The 27,463-nt window shown below is 54.2% G+C and overlaps 4 protein-coding genes and 1 long non-coding RNA gene across 12 annotated transcripts in view; 3 read left to right on the top strand and 2 right to left on the bottom strand.

The window, feature by feature from the left end:
- NSD3 (nuclear receptor binding SET domain protein 3) overlaps positions 1 to 7,827 on the top strand; it is a 35,882-nt gene extending 28,055 nt beyond the window's left edge. For 4 of the 5 annotated variants that reach the window (XM_014890818.2, XM_088180086.1, XM_014890817.2 and 1 more), the window contains 5 exons: positions 594 to 710; positions 809 to 950; positions 1,200 to 1,306; positions 1,632 to 1,836; positions 2,579 to 7,827. In XM_014890818.2, the coding sequence (XP_014746304.2) occupies positions 594 to 710; positions 809 to 950; positions 1,200 to 1,306; positions 1,632 to 1,836; positions 2,579 to 2,820 (813 nt within the window). In that variant the 3' untranslated portion in view covers positions 2,821 to 7,827. The remainder of the gene's footprint in view (positions 1 to 593; positions 711 to 808; positions 951 to 1,199; positions 1,307 to 1,631; positions 1,837 to 2,578) is intronic. The other variant, XR_015808694.1, reaches the window with a different exon arrangement.
- On the top strand, positions 3,238 to 11,787 carry PLPP5 (phospholipid phosphatase 5). 3 transcript variants are annotated; one of them, XM_088180098.1, is made up of 7 exons: positions 3,238 to 3,371; positions 8,098 to 8,206; positions 9,699 to 9,789; positions 9,899 to 9,962; positions 10,241 to 10,365; positions 10,739 to 10,909; positions 11,198 to 11,787. In XM_088180098.1, exons 2-7 carry the CDS (start codon positions 8,102 to 8,104, stop codon positions 11,365 to 11,367), a joined length of 726 nt encoding a protein of 241 aa, XP_088036224.1. In that variant the 5' UTR covers positions 3,238 to 3,371; positions 8,098 to 8,101; the 3' UTR covers positions 11,368 to 11,787. The 3 variants fall into 3 exon arrangements, with proteins under 3 accessions (XP_088036224.1, XP_014746318.2, XP_088036225.1); XM_014890832.2 differs by lacking the exon at positions 3,238 to 3,371 and adding an exon at positions 7,937 to 8,029; XM_088180099.1 differs by lacking the exon at positions 3,238 to 3,371 and adding an exon at positions 7,941 to 8,029 and having other exon boundaries at positions 8,126 to 8,206.
- A 498-nt stretch (positions 11,788 to 12,285) lies between these two features.
- DDHD2 (DDHD domain containing 2) lies at positions 12,286 to 21,573 on the bottom strand. The gene is made up of 17 exons (XM_014890809.2): positions 21,375 to 21,573; positions 20,146 to 20,336; positions 19,521 to 19,610; positions 19,121 to 19,241; positions 18,120 to 18,209; positions 17,339 to 17,474; positions 16,608 to 16,816; positions 16,185 to 16,255; positions 15,946 to 16,065; positions 15,663 to 15,758; positions 15,452 to 15,574; positions 15,207 to 15,362; positions 15,025 to 15,127; positions 14,775 to 14,939; positions 14,239 to 14,401; positions 13,870 to 13,981; positions 12,286 to 13,705 (listed from the first exon to the last, which is right to left on the bottom strand). Exons 1-16 carry the CDS (start codon positions 21,556 to 21,558, stop codon positions 13,891 to 13,893), a joined length of 2,109 nt encoding a protein of 702 aa, XP_014746295.2. The 5' UTR covers positions 21,559 to 21,573; the 3' UTR covers positions 12,286 to 13,705; positions 13,870 to 13,890.
- Positions 21,574 to 21,632: 59 nt separating this feature from the next.
- LOC148221006 (uncharacterized) lies at positions 21,633 to 24,649 on the top strand. Of its 2 annotated transcripts, none has more exons than XR_015808697.1 (3): positions 21,633 to 22,382; positions 22,488 to 22,567; positions 22,836 to 24,649. It is a non-coding gene; the product is annotated as an uncharacterized LOC148221006 (long non-coding RNA). The 2 variants fall into 2 exon arrangements; XR_015808696.1 differs by having other exon boundaries at positions 21,647 to 22,382; positions 23,132 to 24,649.
- Positions 23,558 to 27,453, bottom strand: BAG4 (BAG cochaperone 4). The gene is made up of 4 exons (XM_014890829.2): positions 27,367 to 27,453; positions 26,086 to 26,325; positions 25,280 to 25,510; positions 23,558 to 24,907 (listed from the first exon to the last, which is right to left on the bottom strand). The coding sequence occupies exons 1-4, from the start codon at positions 27,439 to 27,441 to the stop codon at positions 24,419 to 24,421; spliced, it is 1,035 nt and encodes a 344-aa protein (XP_014746315.2). The 5' UTR covers positions 27,442 to 27,453; the 3' UTR covers positions 23,558 to 24,418.
- Between the last annotated feature and the right edge of the window lie 10 nt (positions 27,454 to 27,463).

The following is a 27,463-nucleotide window of genomic DNA, read 5'->3' as shown; positions in this document are numbered from 1 at the left end:
CTCCAGAGCATGAGCTGTGTTTTAACCCCTCAGCAGCTGACTGGCAGTGCCCGGTGCATTGGTGACCTTGTATCGAGGTGTAGGTCAGGTCCCAACTCTCCTGATTTTCCTTAGAAAACACTATTGGCCTGGAGGGCTGCTTTAAACATGGGGTTTAGCCATTAATTTTATTTAATTCAGAACTTTTAATATCTGTGTTTCTTGAAAACCTTGTTACTGCAAATGTTCTGAGTTTATTGACTACTAAAGTCCTAATAAAAGTGAAGTATGTAGTGAAAATGCTTACTGGAACAGTTCCTGCTTCCTGAGGAGTCCATGAATATCATCACATTGTCCTCTTTGAAGAAAGTGGGAAGGTTGAAAGGATTTTATAGATCTGACAATTGTCTTGTGTACTGAATGCAGGAACAGAACTGCCTTTCCTTCTGCGTGGGTGTATTGCTTGGACAGCAATTACCTGGTGCATGTATTCACATTGTGCCTACCAGAACCACTTTGTTCTTTTTTATAGGAAATGCTTTTTCTGTGCTGCTTCCCTTTAATTGTGATTAGGATGCACAGATTTCTTACTTTTGTTCTCCTTTCCTTTGCAGGGTGAATTTGTCAATGAGTATGTTGGGGAGTTGATTGATGAGGAGGAGTGCAGGCTGCGGATCAAACGTGCTCACGAGAACAGTGTCACCAATTTTTATATGCTGACTGTAACCAAGGTGAATATTGTGTCTTCTTTGATAGCAAATGTCACTCAGCAGCAGGAAACCTCTTTGCTTTGTAAGTACTAAACACGTCTTTGTCTTTTTCCTTGAAGGACCGAATAATAGATGCTGGCCCAAAGGGGAACTACTCTCGTTTTATGAACCATAGTTGTAACCCAAACTGTGAAACACAGAAGTGGACAGTGAATGGTGACATTAGAGTTGGACTGTTTGCTCTTTGTGACATTCCTGCAGGTAAAAGGATGGCATTATTTGGCGTGTTTGCTTTTGTCTTGCAGTAGCCAAGTTCGTCAGTTAGAATCACGATTTTTTCTTTGAAGTTATTAATGCCAGTGAGGTGTTCAGGAACTTTTTTATTCATTGGAGTGGAGCTTATGGTCCCAGTTTTAGCAGGGGTCTCATGATAACAAATGCTAATGAAATGTCATTGTCACAGGCCTGTCTTCCCTCGGTGTGGGTGAATTGTTTTTCTTTAAATTGTAGGAATGGAGTTAACATTCAATTACAACCTGGACTGCCTGGGCAATGGCAGGACCGAGTGTCACTGTGGAGCAGAGAACTGCAGCGGCTTCCTGGGCGTGCGTCCCAAGGTACGTGGGTGAACCTGGAGCTTCTGCTCCCAAATCCAGGCACTTGGCAGGGCAGAGAGGGGTTTGATTTGCTTCCCTCTTTAGCCTGTCTAATACTTTCTACCCTTGGAAGTCTCCAAAGATTTTATAGTGTGCCCTGCCGTGGTGTTGTACCTGGTGGGAAGTTAATTCAGGAACATCTGAATGAGCACTTCTGGTTTTTAGAGCTTAAAAACTATTTTAAATGGATGTAATTTAAGAAAAGTTCATGGAAATAATAACCCAAAATTGACTTGGATGCCAGGGGTTTATAAGTGACTCTGTATTGTGATTTTCTCCTTCTTAGACAGCATTTGCAACAGCAAATGAAGAGAAAGTGAAAAATGCAAAATTAAAGCAGAAGAAACGGAAAATAAAAACAGAACAGAAGCAAATGCATGAAGATAATTGTTTCCAGTGTGGAGATGGGGGAGAGCTGGTCATGTGTGATAAGAAGGACTGTCCCAAAGCATACCACCTCCTATGCCTTAACCTGACTCAACCACCTTTTGGTAAGAGCAGTCACGTGGCTCCTCCTGCTCAACTTTTCCCTCTTGCTACAAGACAATGTTGGAGGTGAAATGCAGCATTCGTGTACATAAAATACACTCTTCACTTGCATTAAATTCAGTATTCGTTTGCACTAAGTGCACCAAATTTGCTTTTGCAATACCACTCACTTTTAGCAGTACATCAGGTGACTCTTCCTAAATGTGACAGTGGGCAGAGGCTTTGTCATACTTTTTTTTGTTGTTCTTTTTCCTCTTCTTAAATCAAACTTCATCTTATTTTGATTGAAATATGAGCATCATCTTGGTGTCCTGGCACAAACAAATGTCAGTTCAAACACTGACAAAACCAGCAGAATGTGTAGGGCTGACCTAAAGCTTCCTTTGGAGGTACCCTGTGAGGAGCACGGTGTCCAGGGCAATGTGAGGTGCTCACAAATCAGGAAAAAGTACAAAACAAACTCTGTCTTGCAAGGACATGCAGTGCCTTGATGCCTAAGGGGGTAGATCTGACTGTTTTAAGGTCTGGTTGTGCATGTAGTAATGTTCTGGGCTAAGAGAGGCCTAAGAAAATGTAAAACAGAACTGTATTCACTCAGATTCTTGTAGAATCTCAGATGAGAAGCAGAAGTAGCAACTGATTTTTCTGAACTTTATTTGCATTCATCTGAGCAGTCCAGCACGGAGTGCTGTCTCCAAAGTGCACTAATTCCAGCTTCCTTTCTCTCTCTCCTGCCATCCTCAGGAAAGTGGGAATGTCCATGGCATCAGTGTGACATCTGTAGCAATCCTGCCGTGTCCTTCTGTGAGTTTTGCCCCCATTCCTTCTGCAAGGATCACGAGAAGGGAGCCCTGGTGCCGTCGGCGCTGGACGGCCGCCTCTGCTGCTCCGCACACGACCCCAAATCTCCTGTGGCACCCGAGTACTGGAGCAAGATCAAGTGCAAATTGGAAGCACAGAACGCTGTGGAAGAGGCAAAGGAGTGAATTTGGTTAAAGACAAACACGGGAGGGGAGAAGAGGGGCAGCAGGCGATGAACTCAGAGATTGCCATGCCACACTCGGCTTTGTCCTCGGGGCCGTCACGTGTGAGCTGGAACGGGACCATTGAGCGAGGAGGACCAGGCACTGGTGTTTGCTTTTTATTGTTTGGTCTTTCTTTTACCCTTGAATGTGCTACAGCAGCTCTTACTGTTGGAAACCAGGAGCGTCTTGGCCTTTGAAGAAAACCGTAAACCTTTTGACAGTGAAAAGAATATTCTGTTTAAAATAATGTTCTTTGAGTGTAGAAAGCAAAGCATAGCCACATATTTATTTATTTAATTTTGAAAGGGTGTTGAAGATCTGGCTTTGATCAGTCATCGTGTCTTTAAAAACAAAACAGCGAAGCCAACGTAACTTTTGTGTCTAGTTTATGGAAAGAGCAAAGCCTGTCCCCTCTGTAACACTGAGATGCCAAACAGACAGGTGTGGGTGTCAGACCAGGTGACTCTGAAATGCCTCTGTTCCAGTACTTATTGTTAAAGGCATTGGAGAAGGTAGGTTGTCTCTCATGTTTACTTATGAATATTATTGTGAAGCTTTTCCTGTGAGAAATCAGGTGTGTGACTTCTGGGAAGTGCTCATAACACAAGGTCTGGCAGTGGGGAAGAAATGGTGGTTCCTTGCTCCAGAGCTGTCTTGGCTGTTTGCAGACAGATGGAAAAATTCAGAGTTTAATTGCACAGCGGTCATTTCTTTATGCCACCTCTTTTGGAAACCCCTCCCAGGCAGGAGAGGCTCCCACCCTCAGTCAGTCCTGGGTGGGTTCATCATCTGCCACATGTGCCCTGCTTTGGTGGCAGTTCCTGAGTGTGATTCTTCAGTCCTGCCTTCTCAGTCCCCTTGGCTTCAGGGAGACTTGGGCACGTGAGGGACCTGACCCATGTGCGCGTTGGTTTCGATGGAATTAAGATTTTTTTTTTGTTGAGAGAGATCTTCTAACTTTATCTTCATTGTTAATGGAGCTGAGGAACATCTCAGCACTTCCTCAATGAACAGGGTATTTTGTGTCTGGGTAAGGGGCCACATCCCAGCAGCCAGCTGATGCCTCAGGAGCTTGTTCTGTCTTGGATTTCCTCTGTTAATCAGAGAGACAGACTCCTCCACTGAGGCTTTCCAAATGGCTTGTGTTGGCTCTTGCTCCAGAATTTTTTTTAGAAAACTTATATTCCTCCATTTTTTTGTGCAAGGGGGGCACTGGAGCTGGTTTTGTTGACTTCCCCCCCCCCAGCCCACGATCTCACCAAGCACTGTCTCCCCCCTGCCCTGGCACAGTGAGTATTCTGACTCGTGTACTGATAGCAGCTACTCCCTGCCAGCCTTTGCTCGTGGGTGCTGAAAATAATCAAGTGTTGCTGGCATCTGGCTGAACTGAGCCTTGGAATTAAGATCCTTGTCTCTGGAAAACTGCTTACACAAACCTGTGGGAGCACGGAGACTTCTCAGATGAAGAAAATAGGCTGGAAAAGTCTGTGTGGAATTTAGAACATGTCTTGTCCCTGCCTGGTGTCCTTCTCATCCTCAAGCTGATGGACAGGGGGAGTTTTTGTGTGTGCATGGTAGAGTGATAGATACACTACAGCCCCTGAGCAGCTGCCCACGCCTGCCTTGGGGTGACAGAACCCAGAAGTGTCTGGGCCAGCAGCTCTTGGGATCCCTAAAGCACTTCCTGCTGTGGGCCACACTCCAATGAGGGTCCAACACTAACCCTGCTGGAAAGCAGTGCTGGATTTTGGTATTTTTAAAGGAAAAAAAAAATTACAAAAAGGATTTTATTTTTCTTAACGTTTTGTGTGAGAAATGTCTCTTTTTAAGCTCTTATTAATGATGTTTAACCTTCTCAGAAATTCCAAACACAGCTCTTGCTACCACATCTGTAGGGCTCGAGGTGTTCACTTTATATTATTTATTAGGCTTGATAATGTTCAGTGATTTTTCTCTGAAGTCAGAGCATTCTGATACTGCAGATATCAGCTGATATATTCTATATATATCAGATATGTTGCTGGTATCGTGCTGCTGTGTGAGTGCACTGACCTGCTCCATTCTTTCCATGTCCATGGTGACCTGCTGAGCACAGGGATGTGGTGTGGCAGCACCAGGACACCTTGGGAGCCACAGACTGTCAGTGGCCACCTTGGCCAGGGCACAGAAGGCTTAAAACTTCTCAAATGCTGTGATGGAGGCTGCTGCTCCTCCTGTGCCACTCGATGTCTTGGCTCACTTTGTGTTCAGACTTCTTAGAGAGGCTTCTTTTTTCCACCAAAAAATCATCCATAGCAGCCAGCAGCTGGGTTTGGACTCAGAAGGGAAAACCAGAGAGGTTGTTCAGTTTGTGAACAAAACTCTGAACTGAAGGTGAGTCTTTGAAAGAGCTTTAACATTGTTAGATAAGAAAGGGCCAGTTTAGATGATCTTGGTGACTGCAGGGGCTGTTCTGAGTGCCAGACTCAGATGTTAAAATGCACATTTTAACCATGTCTTTGTAAACTGAGTAACCAGAATGTAGTTTGCTTAGTGCAGCTCCTTTGTAAGGAAAAGATTGCACAGCTGTTCTGATGGATTGGCTTCAGCAGAGTGGGAGGCAGCTGCTGAATTAATTTGTGTGGGCTCCAAAATAAGGAATCTTGGATAGTTGGGTCATTTCATGCTGAGACCTAGAGGAAATCCACAGAACTGGTGATTTTGGTGGGACCTGTTCCTTCATGGGAACACACTGGTGTGTTTTTCCTTTCCTTTTGTGTTAAATTTTTGGGGTGGCCTCACACTTCTGGTGACCTCCCTGCCCTGCCCAAGAGCAGGGTTTGTGGTTTACTGGAGCTTTTCCTCTGCAGCTGCCCCTGGGCACAGTGCAGGCATCCTGCAGCCCGTGGCCAGGTGAATCCAGGAGTAAGAATTCCAGGATGCTGTGATCCCGGAGCTGCAAGGCTGGTTCCACCATTCCTGAACACATGGTGCAAGCATTAGCTGTTGTAGCTGTCAGATTATTGTATAGACTTGTCCTGTCCATAGACTGTTGAAGGCGTTTGCAGCTCAGGAAGGAAAATTTGTGGGCAAATCACCTTCTCTGGTCACCACATGGTCTTGGAGAATCAGTTCAAATGGAGTAATAGGGCTGGAATGTGGATTTTTGGCCTTTCTTTTAAAAAAAGCCCTTCTTTTATCTTAATTTCAAGATAGAATGGGAAAGACACAATTACTAGACATAATTATCAATGAGCATAAAATCTGTATATATTGAAACTTGACAGAATTATGTGGGTGGGGAGGGTGGGATGGGGTGTCCGACTCTGGTACGGAGAAGTCACTTTAACATGGAAACCTCTGCCTCATTGAATTCAGGGTTTAATGTACTTGAAGCTCTGCGGTTCCTTTTACAGCTTTTTTTATTTATACATGAATTTTTTTTGTATAATGCATTAAAAATGTCCTTGACTTCCCTCAAGTTCCCTCCTGCTCCCGCTGTACAGTGGATCCGTGGCAAACGGGAGGGTTTGGAGCAGCAGGCTCGGAGCTCTGTGTTCACCGGGTGTTGTGTGGGAGACGGCGACCTTGGAGCAGTGCTGTCCCTTCCCATTGCCATCAGCTTTCCCCGCCATTTCTCTTTGTGTAGCAAAAACATTTGCACTTACCATACACTCCTACACGTTGGATGTATTCCCAGTGTTGTTCTGAAGGAAAAAGGAGGGGAAAAAAAGGCAAAACAGGAAGAAAAGAAAAGCTGTTCCCTGTGAAACTGCATTTCTGAGTGAGCAGCTCAGGTCTGTGTTCCCCTGTGCTCCAGAGCAGGAGGTAGGGAGCTGGGACTGTGCTTTGTGTAGGGGATTTCTGTGATTAATGTGAATAAAAAAGGGAAAACACGTATGAATTTGCCAAAGCCATTTACCGCTCCCTGTGGCCCGGGGCTGTGCCCTCCCTGTGCCACCACCAGCTCCAGGGGCAGGGGTCCCTCCGGAGATCCCGGCTCTGTGGGGTCCCTCCGGAGATCCCGGCTCTGTGGGGTCCCGGCTCTCTGGGTCCCTGGGAGCCCCCCTTGCAGTTGTGTCTCTCTTCTGGGCCATAGCCAGACTGGATGAACCCCTGCTCCCTGTTCCAGTGATCTGTCTCTCATTGCTGGTGTCACTTTTCCTGTCCCAACAAGCTGCAGCCCCGGGCTGATCCTGTCCCGTTTGAGCCGGGGTTGGGGTTGACATTTGGGGTGCTCTGAGGACCCCGACCCGTTTGTCTCCACGAGTGATGTTGCACAACACAGATCCCTGCGGATCCGTCTCCATCCCCACGTGCTCTGTAAGATGGACCTTTGTAGAGTCGTTATTTCTGTAGACTTTGTTTATCTGTAACAAACTTTGTAGATTCTGTGAAATGTTATTTTAAGGAAATCACTCGAGTCTTTAATAGCAAAGCATCGATATTCACCCAAGTGGTATGGAAGAGATTCTGGACGCAGATGCAGCCCTGACACTGCCGAGGAGTGTCTGATTCCACGGGGCATTACTGTATCATGACTTGATGTTGCCGCATAGACTTTGAGATATCCAATATTTTGGGGGGTTTGTGTTGGCCTCTGTCCTCTTGCATAGTGTGAAGCCTGTAAAGCTGGTTCCCTGTACATAGATAGCTCCTGTCCTCTAGGTAGAGCGTATCGAGACTTGCCTGTAATATTTTAGCTTCTTACTGACTGTGTGTGATGGTAGAACATATAATTTTTGTACATTCTATTTACTGAGATGTTGCCTTTTTTTATTTTATTCTACAAATACTCTGGAATTCTGATGTGGTTTTTTTGGGGCTTTGGTTTGTTTTTTTAGTTTGTTTTCCTTTTGTTTTCTTTTTTTTTTTTTTTCCCTTTTGCTTTTCCGTGAGGATTCCTTTGGAAAGGTTTTTAATGACATTCCACTGATCTGAAATTTTTTGCTTGAGGTTGACTTCAATAAATCGTTCTGAATGTTCCAATGCTGAGATGAGTCAGTTCCGTGTCGGGGCGGGGCGGGAGGATAACGGGAGGATAACGGGAGGAGGATAACGGGGCTGCGGTCCCTCCTCCGGGCAGGGCTGCGCTCTCCCCGCCCCGCCCCGGCGGGCGAGCAGTGGCCATGCGGCGAGCGGAGCTGGCGGGCGAGGCCGGGCTGCGGGTGCTGCTCCTCGCCACCTTCGGGTGGGTGCGGGACCCCCGCCCGGAGCCGTCCCCGCCCGCTCCGGGCTCATGTGCTTGTCTCGTTCCAGGATCATGGAATTCCTGCCGCCCTTCCAGCGCGTGCTGCAGCCCGAGGAGATGTGGCTCTACAAAAACCCCTACGTGGAAGCGGACCGTGTTCCCACAGTGCTCATGTTTGTAAGTTCGGTGGGTCCGTGGTTTGGCTCGGAAGGGACCTTAAAAGATCCTTTCGTCCCTCCCTTCCACCGGACCGAGCCCCGCACTGTCTGTGCTCTGTCTGCGCACAGTTCCGGGCACGGGGCATCCACAGCTTCTCTGGGCAGCCTGTGCCAGTGTTTCCTGCATTTGCTTTGATTTATTCTCAAATTACAAGCTCTCCTTTTAAAGCAAAGCTGCTGGCTAAAGGCCTGTCCTGCAATACCTGCAGCTCCTAGTGCACGTTGCAGAAAGTGCAGGATATCGTATCCATGTGGATAAATAGGGAAGGGAGAGGCTGTGAGGATGGAGCCGGGCTCTGCTCCACGGGGCACCAGCTGGAACGTGGACATTTCCACCTGAACACGAGGAAGGACTTGGCTGTGTGGGTGACTGGGCAGTGACTGCCCAGACTGTAGTGGGAGTCTCCTCACCTGGAGATGCTCATAATCCATGTGGACACAGTCCTGGGTGATGTGCTCTGAGACCCCGAGCAGAGAGGATGGACCTGATGGTCCCAGTGGTCCTTTCTACCCATCCTGTGAGAATAGAACCAATTAGGCTGAACATATTTTTATGTTTTGAAGCTTTACTGTCCAGAGTTGCCTTTGGGATTTGAGGTTCATGAACTAATGAGGACTTTGCACTGCTGTCCATAATCCATTCCACGTCTAAATTACTGGGTGCGTAGAAGACAGCGCAGCACTCGCTATCAGGGAATGTTTTCCTTGTAAGCAGCTATTTTTAGCAGAGATTTATTATCATTTTATTGTCAAATGTTTTCCTCGAGGGCTGCAGGCTTGCTTAGAAGAGTTTGACTAACTCTGTGTTGGATTTCCTGAGGAGAGCAGTGTGTCAGAGGGATTGGTCCCTCTGTCACCGGTGTGAGGTGAGGGGCTGTGGCTCTTGAGTTGGCAAATGGCACGTGGGATTTTCTGCAAGAGGAACATGAAGGACAAAAGCTCGGGATAGCATTTGGAACAGGCAGTGTAAAGCACCACACGGGCCAGAGTTCAGGTGGGCACAGACTGGGTGGGAGCCATGGTGAGGATGTCCCGGGGTGAAATGCCCCCGGGCTGAGATGGGGATGATGAGAACTGGTTGCTCTGAATCAGCAGCTCCTGTGCTTTTGCTGACAGAGCACGGCTGCTGCTGACAGAGCTAATGCTGGGGCTTGCAGGGAGGGGAGAGCTGAGGTGGTGTGCCTGGGGACACCCCCAAACCAGCCAGAGCAGCACTGCCAGAAGAGCTGTGTGAGAGCCAGAGCATGGGCTGGGCTGACCAGGGCCTGCTGCGAGTGCAGCTGATGGGGGATTGTGTTCTGATGGAGCTGCAGGGACTGCAGAGGACAGATTGCTGCTTGGCTCTGGGAAAGGAAAGTGTACTCGGAGTCTTCTTGAGTAACTGCTCTTGTGTGCTGGTGAGAACTTAAACCTGCTGCACTGACACCTGAAATTCTCCCTGTTTTGTGCAGTTCATCGCATTTCTGTCTCCCTTGGTGCTCATCATCCTGGCGAGGCTGTTCATGGGTGCTGACCACGAGGACACGAGGGAAGCCTGCCTTGGTGAGCTCCTCCTTGTCCCAGAGAGAGGCAGCTCGAGCCTGCCCGTGCCTGGATGTGCTGCATTTTCAGGAGGGGATGGTGCTGATGTGACCCTTGTGCTCTCTCTCAGCTGCCAGCCTTGCCCTTGCCCTGAACGGGGTTTTCACAAACGCCCTGAAGCTCGTCGTGGGGAGGTGAGGACTGGCTGGGTCCCAGCTGCACCGTGGGGAGGGCGGGGGAGGCAGCTCTGCAACAGCCAGATCAAGGCCAGCAGCTGAACTTGGACACGCTCAGCCTGGAAAGGAATGTGGTTTTTTTCTAGCTGTAAAGACAATTTAGGATTAGAAAAAACACTGGGGAGCTGCTGTCTCAGGCCATCATTCAGATAGGCTCATTTAGGGAGGATGGGGTTGGCAGGGGCAGCTCCCGGGAGTGCCCAGCCTGAGCCCTGAGCTTCGGTTCCCTGTCCCAGGCCACGGCCTGACTTCTTCTTCCGCTGCTTCCCCGACGGCCGAGCCAACTCGGAGCTGCTGTGCACGGGAGATGCCCGCAGAGTGACCGAGGGCAGGAAGAGCTTCCCCAGCGGCCACGCTTCCTGTGAGTTCTCCCCGGCTCCTTCCTGCTGCAGCCTGGGCTCTGGGGAGCAGAGGGTAGGGCAGCTGGCATTTGCTTTCCTGCACCCCACAGCTTTGCATTTGTATTTTGCATTTGTTGACGTGTTCGGGGGACTCAGGTTTCCCTCTGCAAAGCAATGGGGTGAGAAATGTGGTGCAAAGCTGTCTGTAACCCTGGAAGGAGGGATGTGTGCCAGGTACCAGCTTCTAGGATCCATCAGTCCCAGCTGGTGCTTCCCTTGGCTCAGGGACAGGCAGACACCTCTCACAGCCCTGCCACTGCAGCAGCAGAGGGTGAGGGTCTGGCAGCAAAGCCTGGAGCTGTTCTGAACCAGGACTCTTCTGTTCTTTTCCAGTTGCCTTTGCTGGTCTTGCCTTCTCTGCCTTCTACCTGGCAGGGAAGCTGCACAGCTTCGTTCCAGGCCGAGGGAGCCGGGCCCTGCGCTTCTGTGCCTTCCTCCTCCCCCTCTTCCTGGCCACCCTCATCGCCGTGTCCCGCACCTGTGACTACAAGCACCACTGGGAAGGTGGGTGAGCGTCTCTGTGCACCTGGACAGGGCACTGCAGGCACAGGGGGCTGTGGTGCCACACAAATGTTCAGAGCCCCTAGCAGGGACTTGGGGGGTTTTTTTTGTACTACTCCAGGGGCAGTTTTGGTGCCACCTGCAGGGAAGTGATGCCTTTCTGTGTGGTTTTGGGATACAAACCAGGCTTGTGTTTATAGCCAAGTCAGGTTGTGGATCTAGCAGAAAAGCTGCTGCTGAGGAATTGATTGAGGCTGAAGGGCATTAACTGTGCTCTGCTCTCGCCCACAGATGTGTTGGTTGGCTCAGTGATGGGCTTGGTGCTGGCATACCTGTGCTACAGGCAGTACTACCCTCCCCTGACAGACACCACGTGCCACAAACCATCCCTGGCCAAGCCCAAGGCGCTGCCGGTGCACGAGGAGAAGCCTCCAGCTCCCAGCTTCCACATGAGCATTTAGTGATGGGGCAGGGCAAGGCTGGGGGAGGCTGCTCAGGAGAATGCTCCCACGAGGAGGAGCCCCTGGGCAGGTGTTCCCTGCTGAGCTGGTGAGTTCCCTGCCCCGGCCCTTGTGTTGCTTCATTTCCTTGGATTTTGTAGGCCAGCCCCTCTTCAGGCCCACTGTGCAGCGAGGGAGGCACTCGAGGTGCCAGCCTGTGCAAAGACACTTGGGGTGTGAAGGTCCTGAACAAGAACTGGGAAAATGTGACAACCCAGTGTGCCCAGTCTGGTGGGAGTTCTTGTGTCCAGTCCAGGAGCACCATTGGTCACTTCCCTGCAATCCAGCCAAGCTGTCCCAGCCCTTCTCCTGGGAAATGAAGTTCAGGACCTGCCATTGAGTTTTTCTAACTTCCCAAATAAAGGAGTTTAATTTTTGTAATGAGCTGTGGTACTAAAACTTCATTTCAAGGCTAGGGTTGTTGCTTTATAACCTGTTTCCTCTGGTGTCTGCAGGGGCTTCTGGTGGGTGCTCTTTCCTTGCAGCTTTAGTATAGTTTTGAGGAGATGACAGCAGAAAATGAAATGGTGTCTGAGAGCATCCCTGCACCTGTGTGAGATCCCTGCAGAGGTGCTCGTTTCCCTGCCCATGGTCTGTCTCTCCAAGGGCAGATCCAGGGCCAGCTGCCTGGCAGGGGCTCTGTGAGCACTTGTTGGTCACTGGTCCCCTCAAAGACAGGTGTAGTAGATGCAAACAGCACAGGTGAGGCTGCAGCACAGCAAGGCAGGTGAGTCAGTAATGAAACCCCATCAGCTGCAGTTTGGGCCCTCTATACCTCTGTAGCTTCAATACAATTATAGAAATAGCTTCACTTTCCCCTAAAACTGCACATATTAATTTTTCAACCTTTCCTCTCCCCCCAGACATGCACACACCACAGTCATCTACTTATTTATTTTGGCTTTTACTGGAAAAGACATTAAATAACATTTAAAATGTATTTAACTTTTTTTTTTAACAAAGTGCATAACTTAAAAAGCTGATCATTAGTGTCCCATGTTAAGACTGTCCCTTTTCCTACTCCCATGAGACCTTAGCCAGCAGTAGTTCAGGTGCTGACTGAGCAGCTTGGCTGTTCCTGCAGTCAGGTAAAGAACAGCTTCTGTTCCTTGGGAGGGGAGGAGGGATGGAGGCTGCAAACAAAACCCTTCCAGTAGTGCAAATAACAGACAATGGAGGAAAAACAAACCAACAGGCTGTGGGGGGAAAAGGCTCCTTACCCCATGCAGGGCAAAAGTCAGCAGGAGGGAAAAGTGGTTTGGCTCTTCCAGAGGCTGCACAGCAACACCTCACACAGCACTGAGCACAGCCCAGGGGCTTTGGTGGCCAGGGAAGGATCACAGAGGCTCTCCAGCCCTGTCCCCCTCAGAAAAGATCTTCAAGGCAGGTGCAGACTGAGCTGCCTACAGAGCTGGTGTCATTCCTGCAGTGTCCAGACTCTGCTGGATCTGGGCTGCACCTTTGCTGGCTGCGTTGTGAACATTTAAAGCTAAAAACAAGGACTGGATCTCCATCCTCAGCTGACAGCTCCGTGTCCTGCAGGGCACAGAGGGCTCAGGCCGCCCTGACACTGCCAGGAGCAGCTGCTGCTCCCCAGGCTGGGCTGGGGCTGGAGGTGAAGCTTTCCTCGGAGCAGGTACAGCAGGGCACTGGCACTGGGGAGAGCCTTGGTTTGCCAGCGTGGGCTGGGTGAGGGAGCTGGGCTGTCACTGCCAGCACACCACAGCAGGGAGGAGCACACACATGCTGCTCTCTTCACAGGGCAGCCCTGCCTGGCACGGCCAGGGCTGCACAAACGTGCAGCAGCAGTGCAGGGATGAGTGTGGCTGCTGCACGGGCCCTGCTGGCTCAGCCTGTGCCCTGGGCTTTGCCTCCCGGGCCTGCAGTGCTGCTGTGGGTGTTGGTGTTAGCAGTCAGAACCTGCCCTGCCCCAGGGCTGCTGCAGCTCTTTCCATGCTGTTTGTTTAAGGCTTTTTCTCCTCAGGGTCCCCTCCCCAGGGACACCGTTCTGAGCCTGTGCTGCAGGGCTGGAGGAGCTGCTGTGGGGACTCACAGGGTGCAGGGTGAAAAGTAAACGTTGCCACAGGGAGTCACTGTACAGGTGTTGTGTGTGCTTGAGCAGAAGTGGTTTTCCCTTGACAGTTTTTCCCCCTACCCAGACCCAAAACGGAGGAAAATCCATCCTTATCTCCAGGCAGCAGCAAGTACTTGGGAAGCAGCATGCAGGACACAGCAGCAGAGGAGAGGAAGGCAGAGAAGAGATCTGGACTTTCCTGGTGAGTACTCAGTGGGATTTGACCTAAGAAAGCAAAAGGAGACCACAGGCAAAGGTTCTGACAAGCCAAAGAAGAAAGCTGACACAAGTTCCCTGCCTTAGATAATGGATATTACTCCCTCAAATAAACCAGGTCTCCTTTGAGGTGCCCTAGGAAATTCAGAAGGGGTTTAGGAAAGGTGACTTACAGCCAGAACAGCACAGGTTGGTCACTGGCTTCCTGGTAAAGGTTGATCCAGTGTGATGCCTTGAGTCTGGTAGATCTCCTTCAGAACCAGCAGAACCGTGTCCTCTGACTCCCTGCAGGAGGAGGACATGGCAATCAGAAGGGAATTCCCTGCACTCTGTCAGGACATGTGTGATGGCTGGGGTAGATGCAGATGCTGCACCACAAGTCCTTCCTTTGTCTGTGCCCACCCTGTGTGTGTCACAGACAGGAGAAGATCTTGTTCCCGTGATCAGCTGAGGCTTTTCTTACTATGCTGGCTTTGAAACTGATGCCATTCTGCCTCCACCACAGGTAAATGTGAAGCCCTGAGCATTTCACAGACACTTACCAGTAGCAGAGATGCCCCTGGAGTGCAAACAAATACTCATTGAAGCTCTCGATTGGCTTCTCCTGCAGCACGTAGTCGATGCGGTTCCCTCCGTTCAGCCTCCCCACGTTGATCGGGGGCGTCTCTTCCTTCACTGCTGCTGGGGGCTCCTCTGGCTTTGTGTCTGGAGCAAGGAAGAGCAGCGTGGCTCAGCCACAGGGCACCAGCAGCCATGACAACACAAGAGCAGGGCCCTGCCCTCCCTTGACCCCTCTGCAGCTCCCACAGGGCAGAGGCAGCTGAAGTGCTCAGAAACAGCAGTGCAGGAGACAGGTTTGAAACGTGGTGTGCTGTGCTGTGCTGTGCTGAAACCCCCCAGAAAAACCCTTCATCAGGGGCTAACAGGGAAGGCCACAGCCTTTGGGGAGAGCCAGGTGCCTCCAGAGCCCAAAGTGATCCCTTTGCTGGGCACTGTGGCTGTGGGAGCCCAGGCTGCACAGGCAGCTCCCAAGGCTCCATCCCTGGCTCTCCCCTGCCCCACACATCCCAGTACCCACCTGGCTGCTTCTCAGTGCCAGCCTCCGTCTCTGCTTCAGCCTCAGTGCTCCCTGCCTCCAGGGCTGGCACTGGGGCACGGGTGAAGGACTGCCAGGCCACCCGCAGCGAGCCCAGCAGGTTGTTCTTCAGGTCCACGCTCATGCGAGTCAGCCCCTCCTTCAGTTCTGCAAGGCAGGAGGGGGGTGGCTGTGGGGCTGGGGGCTGCAGCAGCAGCCCTGGGCCGGGGGGCAGGGGCTGCCTGTGCCATACCAAGGTGCATCCTCTTCCTGCCCTTGTGGTGGGGCAGCAGCATGGGCTCGAACTCCAGCTCCGGGACGATCATGGGCTCGATCCGATACGCCACGGGGTCAAACTGCACACAAGAGGGGGACAGTGGCCAGGGCTCGTGCTCCACGTGCCTCACCCAGGACAGCTCTGGCTCTGATACCTACGGGGTGGAAGATGTTGAAGAAGCCCTTGCAGGTGGGCAGGCTGTAGTTGGGGTCGATGCGCTTCACTCCTCGCACGGTGAGGAACATCCCAATGGGAGAGCCAAAGGCAAAGAAGATGCTGGGCTTGTAGTTCAGCTGGGGGTAGTTTGCTGAGACCTGGGAGAGGGGTTCAGGGTTGTTCATGAGACAAACTCCGTGCTGGTGTCACGAGAGCTTTGTGGGTGCAGCCAGAGCTCAGCTGTTACCTGTCCCAAGCCAACATCCCTGTACTGGCAGTTCCTGACATCCTCTGAGCTGTCCCCGTGCTGGGACAGGGACCCTGGCTCTGCTCCACGCTCACTGTGCCCGGGAGCTGCTGAGCTCTGATCCTGCAGCAGCACAAAGGGGTCCTTGTGTCAGAGGGATGGAATGGGATGGGATGTGATGGCATGAGCACAAGCCATGCAGAAAACAAACCTTCGTCTCTCTCTTGGAGCTGATGTAATGGAGTATTTTCATTCTTGGCCCTAGGGGAATTCCCATTTCTTTAAGGTTTTTCTCTGTGCACAAGAACTGGAAAATAAGCAAGGCCGGTGTTAGTCCAGGAGCAGAGGTGTGGTGTTTGTTCCTGGTGAGACTGTGTTCTTCCTCAGAGATGTTTCATGTGTGACTCAGTACCAGAAGATGTGTAGTGGTGGAATGATGGGGAAGAAAAGCAAAGAAGAACCACAAGAGCCAGGTAAACAGGGGCACTTCTCACCAGTGCTTGCCTGTCCATTTTCTCCTTCTCAAAAACATCACAATACTCAGGCAGCTCCAGCTTCTTCAGGATTTCTTTTACTTCCTCAATACCCCCCATGCTTGAGGTTGTCCTGGACACCTGTGAACAGATCCAGAAGGGATCATGCTTTCTGCTCACCACTTTGCTCCTGTGCATGTTGAGTTCTCTCCTCCATCCTCACGCAGCTGCAGGAGGGATGGGTGAGTGGCCTCCCATACCTGTGCACAGTGCTCGTCCTCCTCGGGATCAGCTTTCTGGTTTGTCAGGAGATCAAACAAAATGAGTGACCCTAAAACCAGGCATGGGCAGAGCATCAGCACCTGGAGGGGAAGAGCCCGAGCCAGCTCCTCCTTGGGATGGAAGAGCTGCACCCTGGACTTTTTTACAGGCAGACAGTGACAGGACAAGGGAAATTGGCTTTAAACTGACACAGGACAGGCTGGATTAGATGCCAGGAAGAAATTATTTACTCAGTGGTGAAGCACAGGCACAGGCTGCCCAGAGAAGCAGTGGCTGCTGCACCCCTGGAAGCTGGGACAGGGCTTGGAGCAGCCTGGCCTAGGGGAAGGTGTCCCTTCCAACCCAGAGCATTGAGAGCCCTCCCAGCTGCCCTGGCACGCTGATGCTGCCAGGAGCCTCACCCAGGCTGTGCCCCGCGATGGACACCCCGCCCTTGAACTGCGGGTTCCTCTGCAGGAAGAGCTGGTGCAGGCGGTTCATCTCCGAGGCCACCGTGTCCACGATGGTCTGGCAATAGGTGGAGCTGTTGTAGAAGAACACGTCCAGGATGGTGTCGTTGATGAAGTGACGCAGGCGGTTGATGCTGGGCAGCGTGATCCGCTCCAGGTCACTGCGGGCAAAGGGCACGGGGGCTGCAGCTGGGGGAGCCACGGAACCCCAGCCTGCTTCTACAGTCAAGTGTAAGGTCAGAGGAGGATTGACACAGTCTCCAAGGAGGTATGTTGTAATCCAGACCCTCGGCTTATGCACAGACTGAAGGCAAAGCACAGCCTGTGCTCTTACATTCCCAGAACAAAGAGGCTGCCCAGGAGCCTGGCCTGCTTCCTGCCCTTGCTGGGGCACTGCAGAGCAGTGCTGCAGTGCAGGAACTGGGTACTCAGTTCTCAAAGGCCTTTAGTAAGGTGTGGATGTCCACAGTCCCTCCCAAGATCAGCCAGGGAAAGGCAGATCCCTGTTCCCTGCTGTGTGCTGCAGAATGGGGAGGTGCTCTGGAGGTCCCTGTCTGTCCTGCTCACCCCTACCCTAAAAACTCACAGCTTTCCCTTTGCTTTTCCAACAGAAGTGCAGTTTCCAGGGCAGGAGGCTCCCTGCCATCCCCCTGGCCCGGGGGCCGTGGCTGTGGGACACTTACACGTCCACACCCGTGGAGTGCAGGGAGCTGTGCCAGTTCACAGGCAGGAACTCCACCCGCCCAACCTGCTGCTGCTCCTGGGCCTTCTTGAAGTGTGCTTGCAGCATGCTGAGGGAGACGTTCCTGAAATCATTCACTGCAAAACAGAACAACTCTCATGGAGATCCACCAGGCTCAGCCCGTGGCCCCAACAACACTTAATACCATGAAAGATCATTACAGGGAAATCCCACCAGGGTCTTTAATCTGCTGCTGCTCCCCTAAGTCCCTGAATCTTTAACTACAGATCAGGGGAGGCTCCATGTCCTGCCATGTGTGTTTACTGGATTTCTCTGCCCCATCTGTACCTCCTTCACAGGGGCAGGGCTTTAGTCTGGCAGTGAGGATAAGGCACTTTTAGACATTTATAAAGAATAGCTCTGTTGTCAAGCAGAGCTGACGAACAGCAGTTGCCTAAACCCCTCCAGAATGTGGGATTTGGTGGGTCAGTGAGTGTTCCATTCACACTGCCCACAGTCAGCAGTTTGGCCGTGCAGCCTGCCCGTGTGTGGGGATGCTCTGAGGCCCCATGGCAGCGTTTCCCAGTCCCAGGATGAACTGGGAGGTTTTTGCCCCAGCTCTGGGAGGTTTTTCCCCCAGCTCTGGGAGGTTTTTCCCCCAGCTCTGGGAGGTTTTTTCCCCCAGCTCTGGGAGGTTTTTCCCCCAGCTCTGGGAGGTTTTTCCCCCAGCTCTGGGAGGTTTTTTCCCCCAGCTCTGGGAGGTTTCCCAGCTCTGCACCTACCGCACTGCACGATGCTGCGGAAGCGGATGTCGCAGGCGGGGCCGATCCCGTGCACCACAAACACCAGGTGGTCGATCTGCAGCGGCTCTCCTGAGGAGGGGACAGAGCTCAGGGCACGGGGGACAGCGCCCAGCAGGGAAAGGAGCTGCTGGAGACACCGCTGGAGCTTCCCACCCTCACCTCAGCCCATGGAAACCCTTGTTAGTGCCTGGATTGGCACCTCAGGGGTGCTGGGATTTCTCACATTTCTCTCAGTCCTGCTGAATTCAGGTGCCTGCCCTGGGATGGATCTGGATCAAGGGGACAGAGAGGAAGGGGAAGTGGCTCATCCCCATTGCTCTTCACCCCTGTCCAGCCATGGGAATCGTTCAGCACAGGGAACTGCAGGATCAGGAGGTCTCAGTGCAGCTGCCCATGCCCAGCCCCATGGAACTGCATCTCCCAGGTAGGCCCCAGGTGGAGTCAGGGCTTGTTCCCTACTTCCCACACACCTTAGTTTGCATACATGCCTTGCTGAGAGCAGGCACCCATGCAAAATGGAGTAACTGCCTGATGTCCTCATGGGGACAAGTCCTGAGGCCTGACTGGGAGCTCAGGGCAGCTGGGAGGGGACAGAGCTGACACTTGGCTGCAGAGATGGGGACAGCATGTGCCCCAGAGAGTCACCAGCATGCAGGGAAGTGACAAACCACTGTGTGCCTAGCAGGACAAGAAACTCCTCCTGTAGAAATCCAGACATCGAGAGCTCAGGGGTAATTTGAGGCAGGAGCTGGCAGCTCACCACCCTTCCCTTGGATCTGCAGCTCTGCACGTTCACTGATGCTGCTGTGAACTCGCTGGGGCTGGGGAGGTTTCTGAAACCATTTGGATCCTTTTGGCACAAAATGTTTTGACGTGCACTTCACTCCAAGGATCATGGGAGCTTCTGCCAGTCCTTTTGAGTGACCAGGTTGGGAAACTCCACAGGGTTTTGGATGGGTGGAGGGGAGAAGGGAGCTCACCGTTGGGGATCTCGACAGCGATGTTCTCCACTCCTCTCTTCACAGTCCGGGGCCGACCTTGTTCCGTGGGGGTGGAGACCCAATCGTCAGAGCTGGCAACGGGATGGTAGTGAACCATCAGCTTGGGAACAAGAAGAGCCTGTCAGTGACCCCAGAGCAGAGACAGCCACAGCAGCTGCCGGCTGACACGGAGTGCTACTACACCATGCTGGGCTGAGCCCTTTGCCCAAAGAGGTGCTGAAAATAAATGTGAAGCTGTTGGCAGACTCAGCTGCCATTGCCCTCTCCTCTGGTACAGGCAGGTGAGTGGAATGCCATTGGGACAAACCCATTTGAAAGGAATAGCACAAAGAAAAACAAAAAGGGGGTGTCACCACAGAGATCACCAGGCCCTGCTCACCTTTGGGTTGTGCAGGATAATGACTTCTCTGTTGGGGGACTCCAGCTTCTTCTTCCACTCACCCAGGGTCACTGCAATCATGTAAGCTTCCTACAGAAGAGAACACCCACTGTGAGTCAGCTGGAAGTATGCCCATCAATGCCCAACCCAGTTTTCAGAATCTCTTATCAACACTTTGCAAAAGAAGCAGAGAAATCAGCTGGAGGAGCAGCAGGGTCATCCCAGGATCACCTGCTGAGAGCGTTTAAGAACTCCCCACTTTGACAGCAGCAGCATCAGACTTCTCCATCAACTTAGAACTGGTTTTGGTACATCAGAATAGAGATTATTGCAAAGATGGGTATTTTTATACGTCTGTATTTATATCTCTATCTTTGCATCATCCCAAAGGAAAGCCTGGCACTTTAAGGTGCTGTGGAAGGATGCAAGGAGGGCAGGGGAAGGGGAGGCCATGGCACCACTCACAGCTACATCAATCAGCCACGGGAATGCCGTGCCAAAGCCTCTTTGGAGTTCGTGTCCTCAGGCCTGACTGTGGTGCAAGTGGCCTTGTTTGGGGTTTGGGACGTCAGAGACAGTGACAAGGAAAAGCAGAGATGGAAACCAACAGGAAAGGTGTGTTTACCTCCAGTTCCTCACTGAAGGACTCCGAGTAAGGAATGAACTTATTGTCCTTGTCCCCCTTGTAGAACCAGGTGCAGCGACGCACTTCAGTCGCCTCCTCCTCCCAGTACACGGCCACGCGGCGCCGCGCCTGCAGGTGCACATCGTACCTGCCCCCCGACGTGGGCACGACCACGTCATCCTGCGCCTTCCCTGCGGGAACCGAGGCTGCAGTTAATCAGGGGAGCCTGGAATGGCCAGGGGTGAGGCAGGAGCAGGTGAGAGCCACGGCAGCAGATGCCAACGTCCTCTGTACCCGAGTTCAGAGAGCGGTGTCAGGACATCTGGGCAAGACTTCCTCGGAGGCACAAGGTGAGATTAAAATATTACACTACACTATCCTCTCTAGCTTAGGCACATGTTTACACGGCTTCTCCCTGCCCCGCCTGGAGGATAAAAGCGAAACTGTGGCCGTGGGAAGTGCATTGTGTAACAGAGGGGTGCACCAGGGTGTCCTGTCTCCAAGCCGTTCCTCTCTGAAACACAGAACTCTCTACAGACCCCAATACAGACCTCAAACTCTGCGAATTTCGGTGCCTTCGGGTCTGCCTGTGGGCTGGGCTGGTGGCAGAGCACCCCGTGCCAGGCTGGGCCAGGCAGCAGCACCAGGGCTGGGCAGCACAGCCTCTAATCCGAAACTTCCTGGGCGAGGGAGGACGGGAGGCAACCCTTGGGCAATGGGAGCTCTGCCTGTGGCAGCAGCAGGTGGCACAGATGGTGACATTCGGCACACGAGGGCCTCAGCACGGGGCTTGGAGCTGCCCTCCAATCCCTGCTCCCACAGCAGGCACAGCTCCACGCTGTGGGGACTCTCCCAGTGGAATTCCGGCCCTCCTGCCAGCGTTCTCTCAGCCTCACCAGAGGATGCTTTGCAGTATGAGTATATATAATTTAGAGCGGTATCAGCTGAATGGGGTCAGACCATTTGATGCATCCTAACACCTCCGTTATTGGGAGCAGGCACATGGCCAAAGGAGTCCCAATTTAAAATTCCTCGAGGGAAAAATCTAGCATCCCAGGTGGAAGCTAGGGATGCATCCAGGGAATTTTCCCTGCTACCCAAGCACACACCTGATGCTCCCCCGTGCCCCTCCCCATTCAGGTCCATTCAGGATCGGGGCCGGGGGATGCGGACCCGAAGGGCGGTGGCGGGGGCTGGACCGGCGGGACCCCCGGCCCGTCCCGCCCTACCTGCGCCGTGCGCCTCCTCCAGCCGCTCCGAGTCCTGCGCGCTGAACGGGACCCAGCGCTCCCGCGTGTCCGTGACCTTGCAGTAGAACCAGTGCGGCACCACGGCCTCGTAGCGCCCGCCGGGCTCCGGTTCCGCCGGCTCGGCAGCGCCCGGGGGCGGCCGCGGCGGCTCCTGCGCGGCCATGGGGCTGCTGCGGGGGCAGCGCCGGTGCCGCCGGTACCGGGGGCTCCGCGGGTCGCGCCCTGAACCGGGGAACGCGGCCCCGCTGCCCCGAGCGGCCCCGGCCCCGCTGCCCCGGTGCTGCTGCGGCGCGGCCCGGCCCGGCCCGGGGGCAGCGCAGGCTCCGCTCCGGCCCCGGTGCCCGCCCAGCCCGGGGCGGTGCTGCCCGCGGCCCGCCCCCGCCGTCACGGCCGGGGAGGAGCGGGGATTGCCCGCAATCTGTGCCCGCAGTGCCGGCAATCTGTGCCGGCAATGCCTGTCCGCACCCCCTGCCCGCGATCTCTGCCCCTGATCCCTGCCCGCACCCCCTGCCTGAGACCTTTGCCCTGTCATCCCTGACCCCTGCCCGCGTTCCCGGCCCCTGTTCCCTCCCCGTCACCCCTGCCCGCGATCCCCACCCGGGCTGGGGTCACCGTGGCCCCGAGCTGGATGCAGGGCACTGGGGTGCAGGGAAACTCCCACCCCGGTGCCAGCTGCGGCATGAACAAACACCCCAGCATGGGCTGATTGCAGCAGAAACCACGCGGTGCTGATTTAATGTTTGTTTTTCAGTTCCTCTGTGACACTTTAGCTTCCGTGGCGATTGAGAAACTCTCTGCCGAGGGCGAGCACTGCTGGAGAAGCAACGGGCAACCCCAGAGTAAGAGTTTGGTTTCTGCAGAGACGAGCCCAGCGATAAACAGAGACAGACTTTCTAATTTGGGGGTTGTGATGTGGGTGGACGCTGCAAGATAAACCAGCTGCCAGGAGCTGCTATCCCAGTGCTCACCGTGGCACAGCAGGGACTGGTGAGGAGAACTGAGGGGTCAGGGGTGCTCAATTCCCCCGTTCTGCAGCTGCAGAGCGTGCAGAGCCTGCACAGTCGGTGCTGACACAGCTCCTGCACCTACCAGACCAGATCCAGTCTCCACTCGGATCATCCGGCCGAGCTGTGACACGCTCTGCTCCTGTGTGGAGGAGGCAGAGGCTGCAGGTAGGGATGTGGCTACAGCAGGTAGGGATGTGGCTACAGCAGGTAGGGATGTGGCTACGGCAGAGTTTCCTGCAGGCTGAGCTGTGGGACGTGGGCCTGACCCCTGATCCCAGCTCAGCTCAGCTTTGGGGGAAACACAAAACCCACCCAGGTGTGCTGGAATGTCACAGGCAGCCACGCCGTCCCACGGAGCTGCTCGGATCCCCACGCCCTGCAATGAGAACCTGCCATTTCAGCCCACTTCTTCATGTTCTCTCTTTTTCTCTAGGGATTTACATAACCCTCTGCCAAGGAGGCAGGGACAAGAAATACTGTTCAGGAAGATGTTATTCAGGAATAGCTGGATGGGTTCAGCTGGTCGGGGAAGGGATGGCACTCACAGGGGCTGGGCCATGCTTCACCAGCACAGTGCCAGGGCAGCCCTGGGTGCTGTGAATTGCTTTGGTCCCCCAGCACAGCCATCCCCAGCAGGCAGATTCCAGGCTGAAAGCATGGAATAGCTCAGCCTGGCTGCTCCCTGCCTGGCACAAAATGAAACAGCAGCTGAGCCTCTCCCTGTCCCAGGACATCCAGCTCACCCTGGACGTGGCTGGCCGTGCAGGATGACCACACGTGATCATGGACACATCCAACAAGCTCCAAAGGTCAGTGCTGTGCCCACAGCCCTGTCTGGGAATGTGGGATCTGCCAGGTGCCTCCAGGACCTCGGCTGGCTGTCAGCACACAGTGCATGGTCAGGGCACTCCCAGCCTCAGGCATCCCAAATCTCTCCCAAACCCCTTCCACAACTCAGCCACAGCTGGAGGCTCCTGCAGCATCTGCACTGCCTGGGAGGCAGTGGGGCACCCGGGCACCCCAAAACAGCCTTCTCAGACGTTCCATTCACCCCTGACCTCAGCACTGGTACAGCGGGGCTGGAGTTTTGGTCTGAGTTACAAAACCTTCCCCACCACTTCTCTTTGAAGAAAAAGAGACTTTGAGACATCTCAATTACAAAATAACATTTAAAACTGGTCAGGGTTTATTAGGAGTCACACGCAGCAGTGAGTTGCTGTGCAGGTGGTGACCAGGAGGCTGGAACAGGCCGAGCTGTTCCCTCCCCATGGTGCTGCACAGTGGGACACAAAACTCGCAGGACAGGGACATTAAACAGGGGATTTTGACCCAAGTGACCTGAAAATCACTTCCAAGCATCCTGCATCTGTTCTTTCCTTGACTTGCACTTCTCCCTTCCAGTGGCAGAACTGGGATTTCCAGTCTGTTCCCGTGCCCACAGGGACACCCCACACTGGCTCTGCACCACAGAAGAGGAACAGCACGACATGACCTGTGCCAGCACAGTCCCTCCCTCCAGCACTGCAGTGTTGCTCCTTCAGTGCACTAAACCCAGACAACCCCTATGAGGACACACGGGGTTTATGGCAAGGGAGCTGAAGCTGAAATTACAGGCAGTGAGGACAAGCCCAGAGTCTTGGTTGGTGGCTGCACATTGCAGCACATCTGAAGAGTGTTTAAAGAAAGGCTGTGGCTTGAGGAGGCACCCAGAGACTGGGCCTGGTCTGGGAAACTCTGTACACGACCCCACAGGGCTCCATCCTTGGCCCAGTTCTCTTCAACATCTTCATTAAATACTCTTGCTGCTTCAAACCTCTCTCAATTTGTCCTTTGCTGAGTTGTTTATCAGGGCTGGGCTTCTGGGCTGGCTTTTTTGGTGGGTTTGATTTGATTTGTTGACTCAGGGCTTATTGCTATTCCATTGTCAATACTGCGTAGCAGAGAGAGCTGAGATTTGAGAGAACTGAAATTCTTTGGAACCTCAACAACAGGCTGTGTGTTGTGGCTCACGTGCTTTCACAATCCCTTTCTTTCCAGTTTTTCCAGTATGGCCTGAATTCTGTGGACGGACTCTTTCCTGGCCTGCCGGACACTGTCCTGGCCCCCAGTCTCAATGGAATCCAGCTCCAGCAGCAGCTTGGTCAGCATCTCCTCCAGGAGCCGGTATGATTTATCTGTCTTTCTCCCTACAAATTCATCCACCTCTTCCTCCAGCTGTTCAGCCTCCCCCATCACGTGGAGGATCCTCTGAATCTCCGGCTGCAAGGCTGCAGGATTTGTGCAAGGCTGGTCAGCAGATTTGAAGCCCAGCTCCCGGCTCCCAGCCAGGGCCTTCCGTGGGGCGAGGTCATAGAGCTGGGGCTGGGCACTGTACTGCACCCGGGGCTGGCACGGGGCGGGCTTGGCCATCCTGTGCTCAGTCACTGCCCCCGGGTGCCGGTGCTCCACGTCAGAGTAGTAGCTGTGAGGGCTGGGGCTCTGCTCAGGTCTGTCGTAGACAGAGTCCTGCAGTCACAAGGAGAAAACATCTCTCAGTGCATTTCCTTTAAAACCCAGAAGTTTCTGCTCTCATCCTGCACCAAATGGTGGACAGGGCTGGGGATGCTGGGGACAGGGATCTGTGCTCTGGTCCCCATCTCAGAAAGCAATACCCCAGCAAGGGGCACCTGTCCAGAGGAGGAGTCTGAGCCCCTGAACCCCCCATCAGGGCTGCTACTGCCTGGGGACCAAAAATGTGGAGTCACTTAATTCCTGATCCAACCCAGAGAAAGCCCGTCAGACCCATTCCAAGACCCACCCCAGGACATCCTGTCCTTCCAGTGCTTTGTGGAATCACAGCTCTGGATTCAAGTCTTGTGTGTGCAAACAGGAGCTCACCTGTCCCTGTGACTCCCAGGAGGGAGGCTGGGCAGGAGCCCCGCTGCCAGTCCAGGCTGGGTGTGAATCATAGAGGCTGCTGTGCCCCGAGGCCGCGGGCCAGGCGTAACGTGGCTGCACCCCATAGACAGAGGGGGGGCCCCACGTATCCTCCAGGGCTCTGGGCTGGGGCCCCGTGACCCCTGCACTGCCATCTCCATATGGATACTGCGGCATCGGCATTCCCGGGGTCTGCAAGGACGGAGGAACAGGAATTCCAGCCGGGGTCACCCCCAGCACTGCACCCCCAGACAGCCCTGGGAGCTGGGCAGGGCAGCCGGGGGGGTCAGGCCCTGCTCCCAGGGAACAAGGGACAGGACAAGAGCAAACAGCATCAAGCTGTGCCAGGGGAGGGTCAGGCTGGACATCAGGAGGAATTTCTTCATGGAAAGGGTTGTAAAACATTGGAACATAAAGGCCAGCGAGGTGGTGGAGTCCCCATCCCTGGAGGTGTCCAAGGAAGGAATGGATGTGGCACTCAGTGCTCTGGGCTGGGGATTGGGCACAGCTTGGCCTCTGTGATCCTGGAGATCTTCTCCAACCTCAGCGATTCTGGGATTCTGTGAAGTGGCTGCAGCTCAGGTTGGCTGCCCAGTTCCTGCTTTCCTAGCCCAAAAGCTCAGGGTCTCCAGAGAACAATGTGACCACCAGTTTTTTAAGGACAAGGCACTCAAGAGCCACGGGGACCCCCAGCTCCACCAGAGCCACTTCCCCCAGCCCCCAGCCCCACCATGCCAGGAGCCGCCCGGGGCTGGCAGTGCCCTTACCTGTGGTGGGGAGTAGCCGGGGACCTGCTGCCTGCGGAGCGCCGAGCCCTCGCTGGGACACTCCGGGGGCACGAAGCTCCAGGCGGGAGCGGGCGACGGGGGCCGGTACAGGCCCGTGGGCTCCGGGGGGTAGGGGCTGCGCGGGGGCCCCGAGCAGTAGAAGCCCCGAGGCTGCGGCAGGCTGGCATAGTGCGGGTACGGGGGGCTGTAGGCTCCGTTGGCATAGGGAGAATCCATGGCCTGGGGGCAAGGGAAGAGCACAGGGAAGGAGATGGGACGTGGATACGGGCACAGGTGCTCCAGGAACGAGGACTGGCACTTCCTGCAGCATTTACCCAGGGGCTTCCTCTGCCCTCAAGCTGATCTGTCCCAGTTTTAGGCTTTCCTGGTCTAACCTGTCTGTACCAGGTCTAACACTGAGCTTCACTCAGTCAGCCGAGGATGGGAAACACTCAAGGAAAGTTAATTTCCCCTCTCATTCTCACACAGACACGATGCAAACAGATAATCTCTGCCAGCCAGCGTTCAGCTCCTTGAGTTGCAGGTGCTGCGGGTCTCCGTATGGAAGATCTGCATATCCAGGGAATGTCCAAGGATTTACCTGGATACATCCCATAACTCCTGTGTAGGGAACGTGAGTTTCCACCTGACTGTAGAGGGACGCTGAAGCACAGGATCTCAGGGAAAGATCCCTGAACCTTCGGGCAAAGCAGGGTTTTGCCCCTGCGCTGTACAACCTGCTGCCGGGGTTTATGGAAGAGCTGGCCCAGCCCCGACATCCCCGAGGATGAACCAAACTCACATAAAGCTCAGCCGTGACTGCAGAGCGGACCCTGCTCGGGCACGGCAAAGCCGTTCTCGGCACACGGAACTGGCACAGCGGCCCGAAACCCCGCAGGAAACGGATCCGGGAATGCCCAGCCGTGGGATGGGATCCGGGAATGCCCAACCACGGGATCGCGGCCCCCCCGCTCAGCGATCACCGCGCTCCCGGGATCTCCGCACTGATACGCGAGCCCACAAACGTCCCCGTGCACCCGCTCCCGTCTGCCCCGTTACACGCCTGGACGGGTCCGCGAGCAGAGCCACGAGAAACCGGCGGGCGTGGGAGGCTCCGGGCAGGAGTCGAGGCCGGGGGCGCTGCCCGCGCCCTGGGACCGCCCTGCGCGCCCGTTACCGGGGCAGGGCTGGGCTGAGCGCTGCCCGCTCGCCCCGCGGGGCCGTGCCCATCCCGGGGCCGTGCCCATCCCGAGAGCCGTGCCCGCCCCACGCCCCCGTTACCTGCGCGGCCGCGGCGGGCGGGCGCGGGGACCCCGCCGGGTGTAGCGGGCACGGCCCGGCCGCGCGGGGCTCCATGGCCGCCGCCGAGGCCCCGCCC

The sequence above is a fragment of the Sturnus vulgaris genome, chromosome 28 (genome assembly GCF_052056855.1).
Source record: "Sturnus vulgaris isolate bStuVul1 chromosome 28, bStuVul1.hap1, whole genome shotgun sequence".
In the NCBI taxonomy this organism is placed as follows: domain Eukaryota; kingdom Metazoa; phylum Chordata; class Aves; order Passeriformes; family Sturnidae; genus Sturnus; species Sturnus vulgaris.
This window is presented reverse-complemented; position numbering and strand designations above follow the sequence as displayed.

Excerpts from the sequence above, each read along its gene's own strand:
- PLPP5 (XM_014890832.2), top strand. The coding sequence starts at position 7,968 with ATGCGGCGAGCGGAGCTGGCGGGCGAGGCCGGGCTGCGGGTGCTGCTC. Across the intron at positions 8,030-8,097 it reads CTGCTCCTCGCCACCTTCGG|GATCATGGAATTCCTGCCGC; the intron begins GTGGGTGCGGGA and ends GTCTCGTTCCAG. Across the intron at positions 9,790-9,898 it reads CACGAGGGAAGCCTGCCTTG|CTGCCAGCCTTGCCCTTGCC; the intron begins GTGAGCTCCTCC and ends GCTCTCTCTCAG.
- DDHD2 (XM_014890809.2), bottom strand. The coding sequence starts at position 21,558 with ATGGCCGCGCAGGAGCCGCCGCGGCCGCCCCCGGGCGCTGCCGAGCCG. Across the intron at positions 16,817-17,338 it reads CACTCCACGGGTGTGGACGT|TGACCTGGAGCGGATCACGC; the intron begins GTAAGTGTCCCA and ends CTTTGCCCGCAG. Across the intron at positions 14,402-14,774 it reads TGGCACTGAGAAGCAGCCAG|ACACAAAGCCAGAGGAGCCC; the intron begins GTGGGTACTGGG and ends TCCTTGCTCCAG.
- BAG4 (XM_014890829.2), bottom strand. The coding sequence starts at position 27,441 with ATGGAGCCCCGCGCGGCCGGGCCGTGCCCGCTACACCCGGCGGGGTCC. Across the intron at positions 26,326-27,366 it reads CGCCCGCCGCGGCCGCGCAG|GCCATGGATTCTCCCTATGC; the intron begins GTAACGGGGGCG and ends CCTTGCCCCCAG. Across the intron at positions 24,908-25,279 it reads CCTGGGAGTCACAGGGACAG|GACTCTGTCTACGACAGACC; the intron begins GTGAGCTCCTGT and ends TTGTGACTGCAG.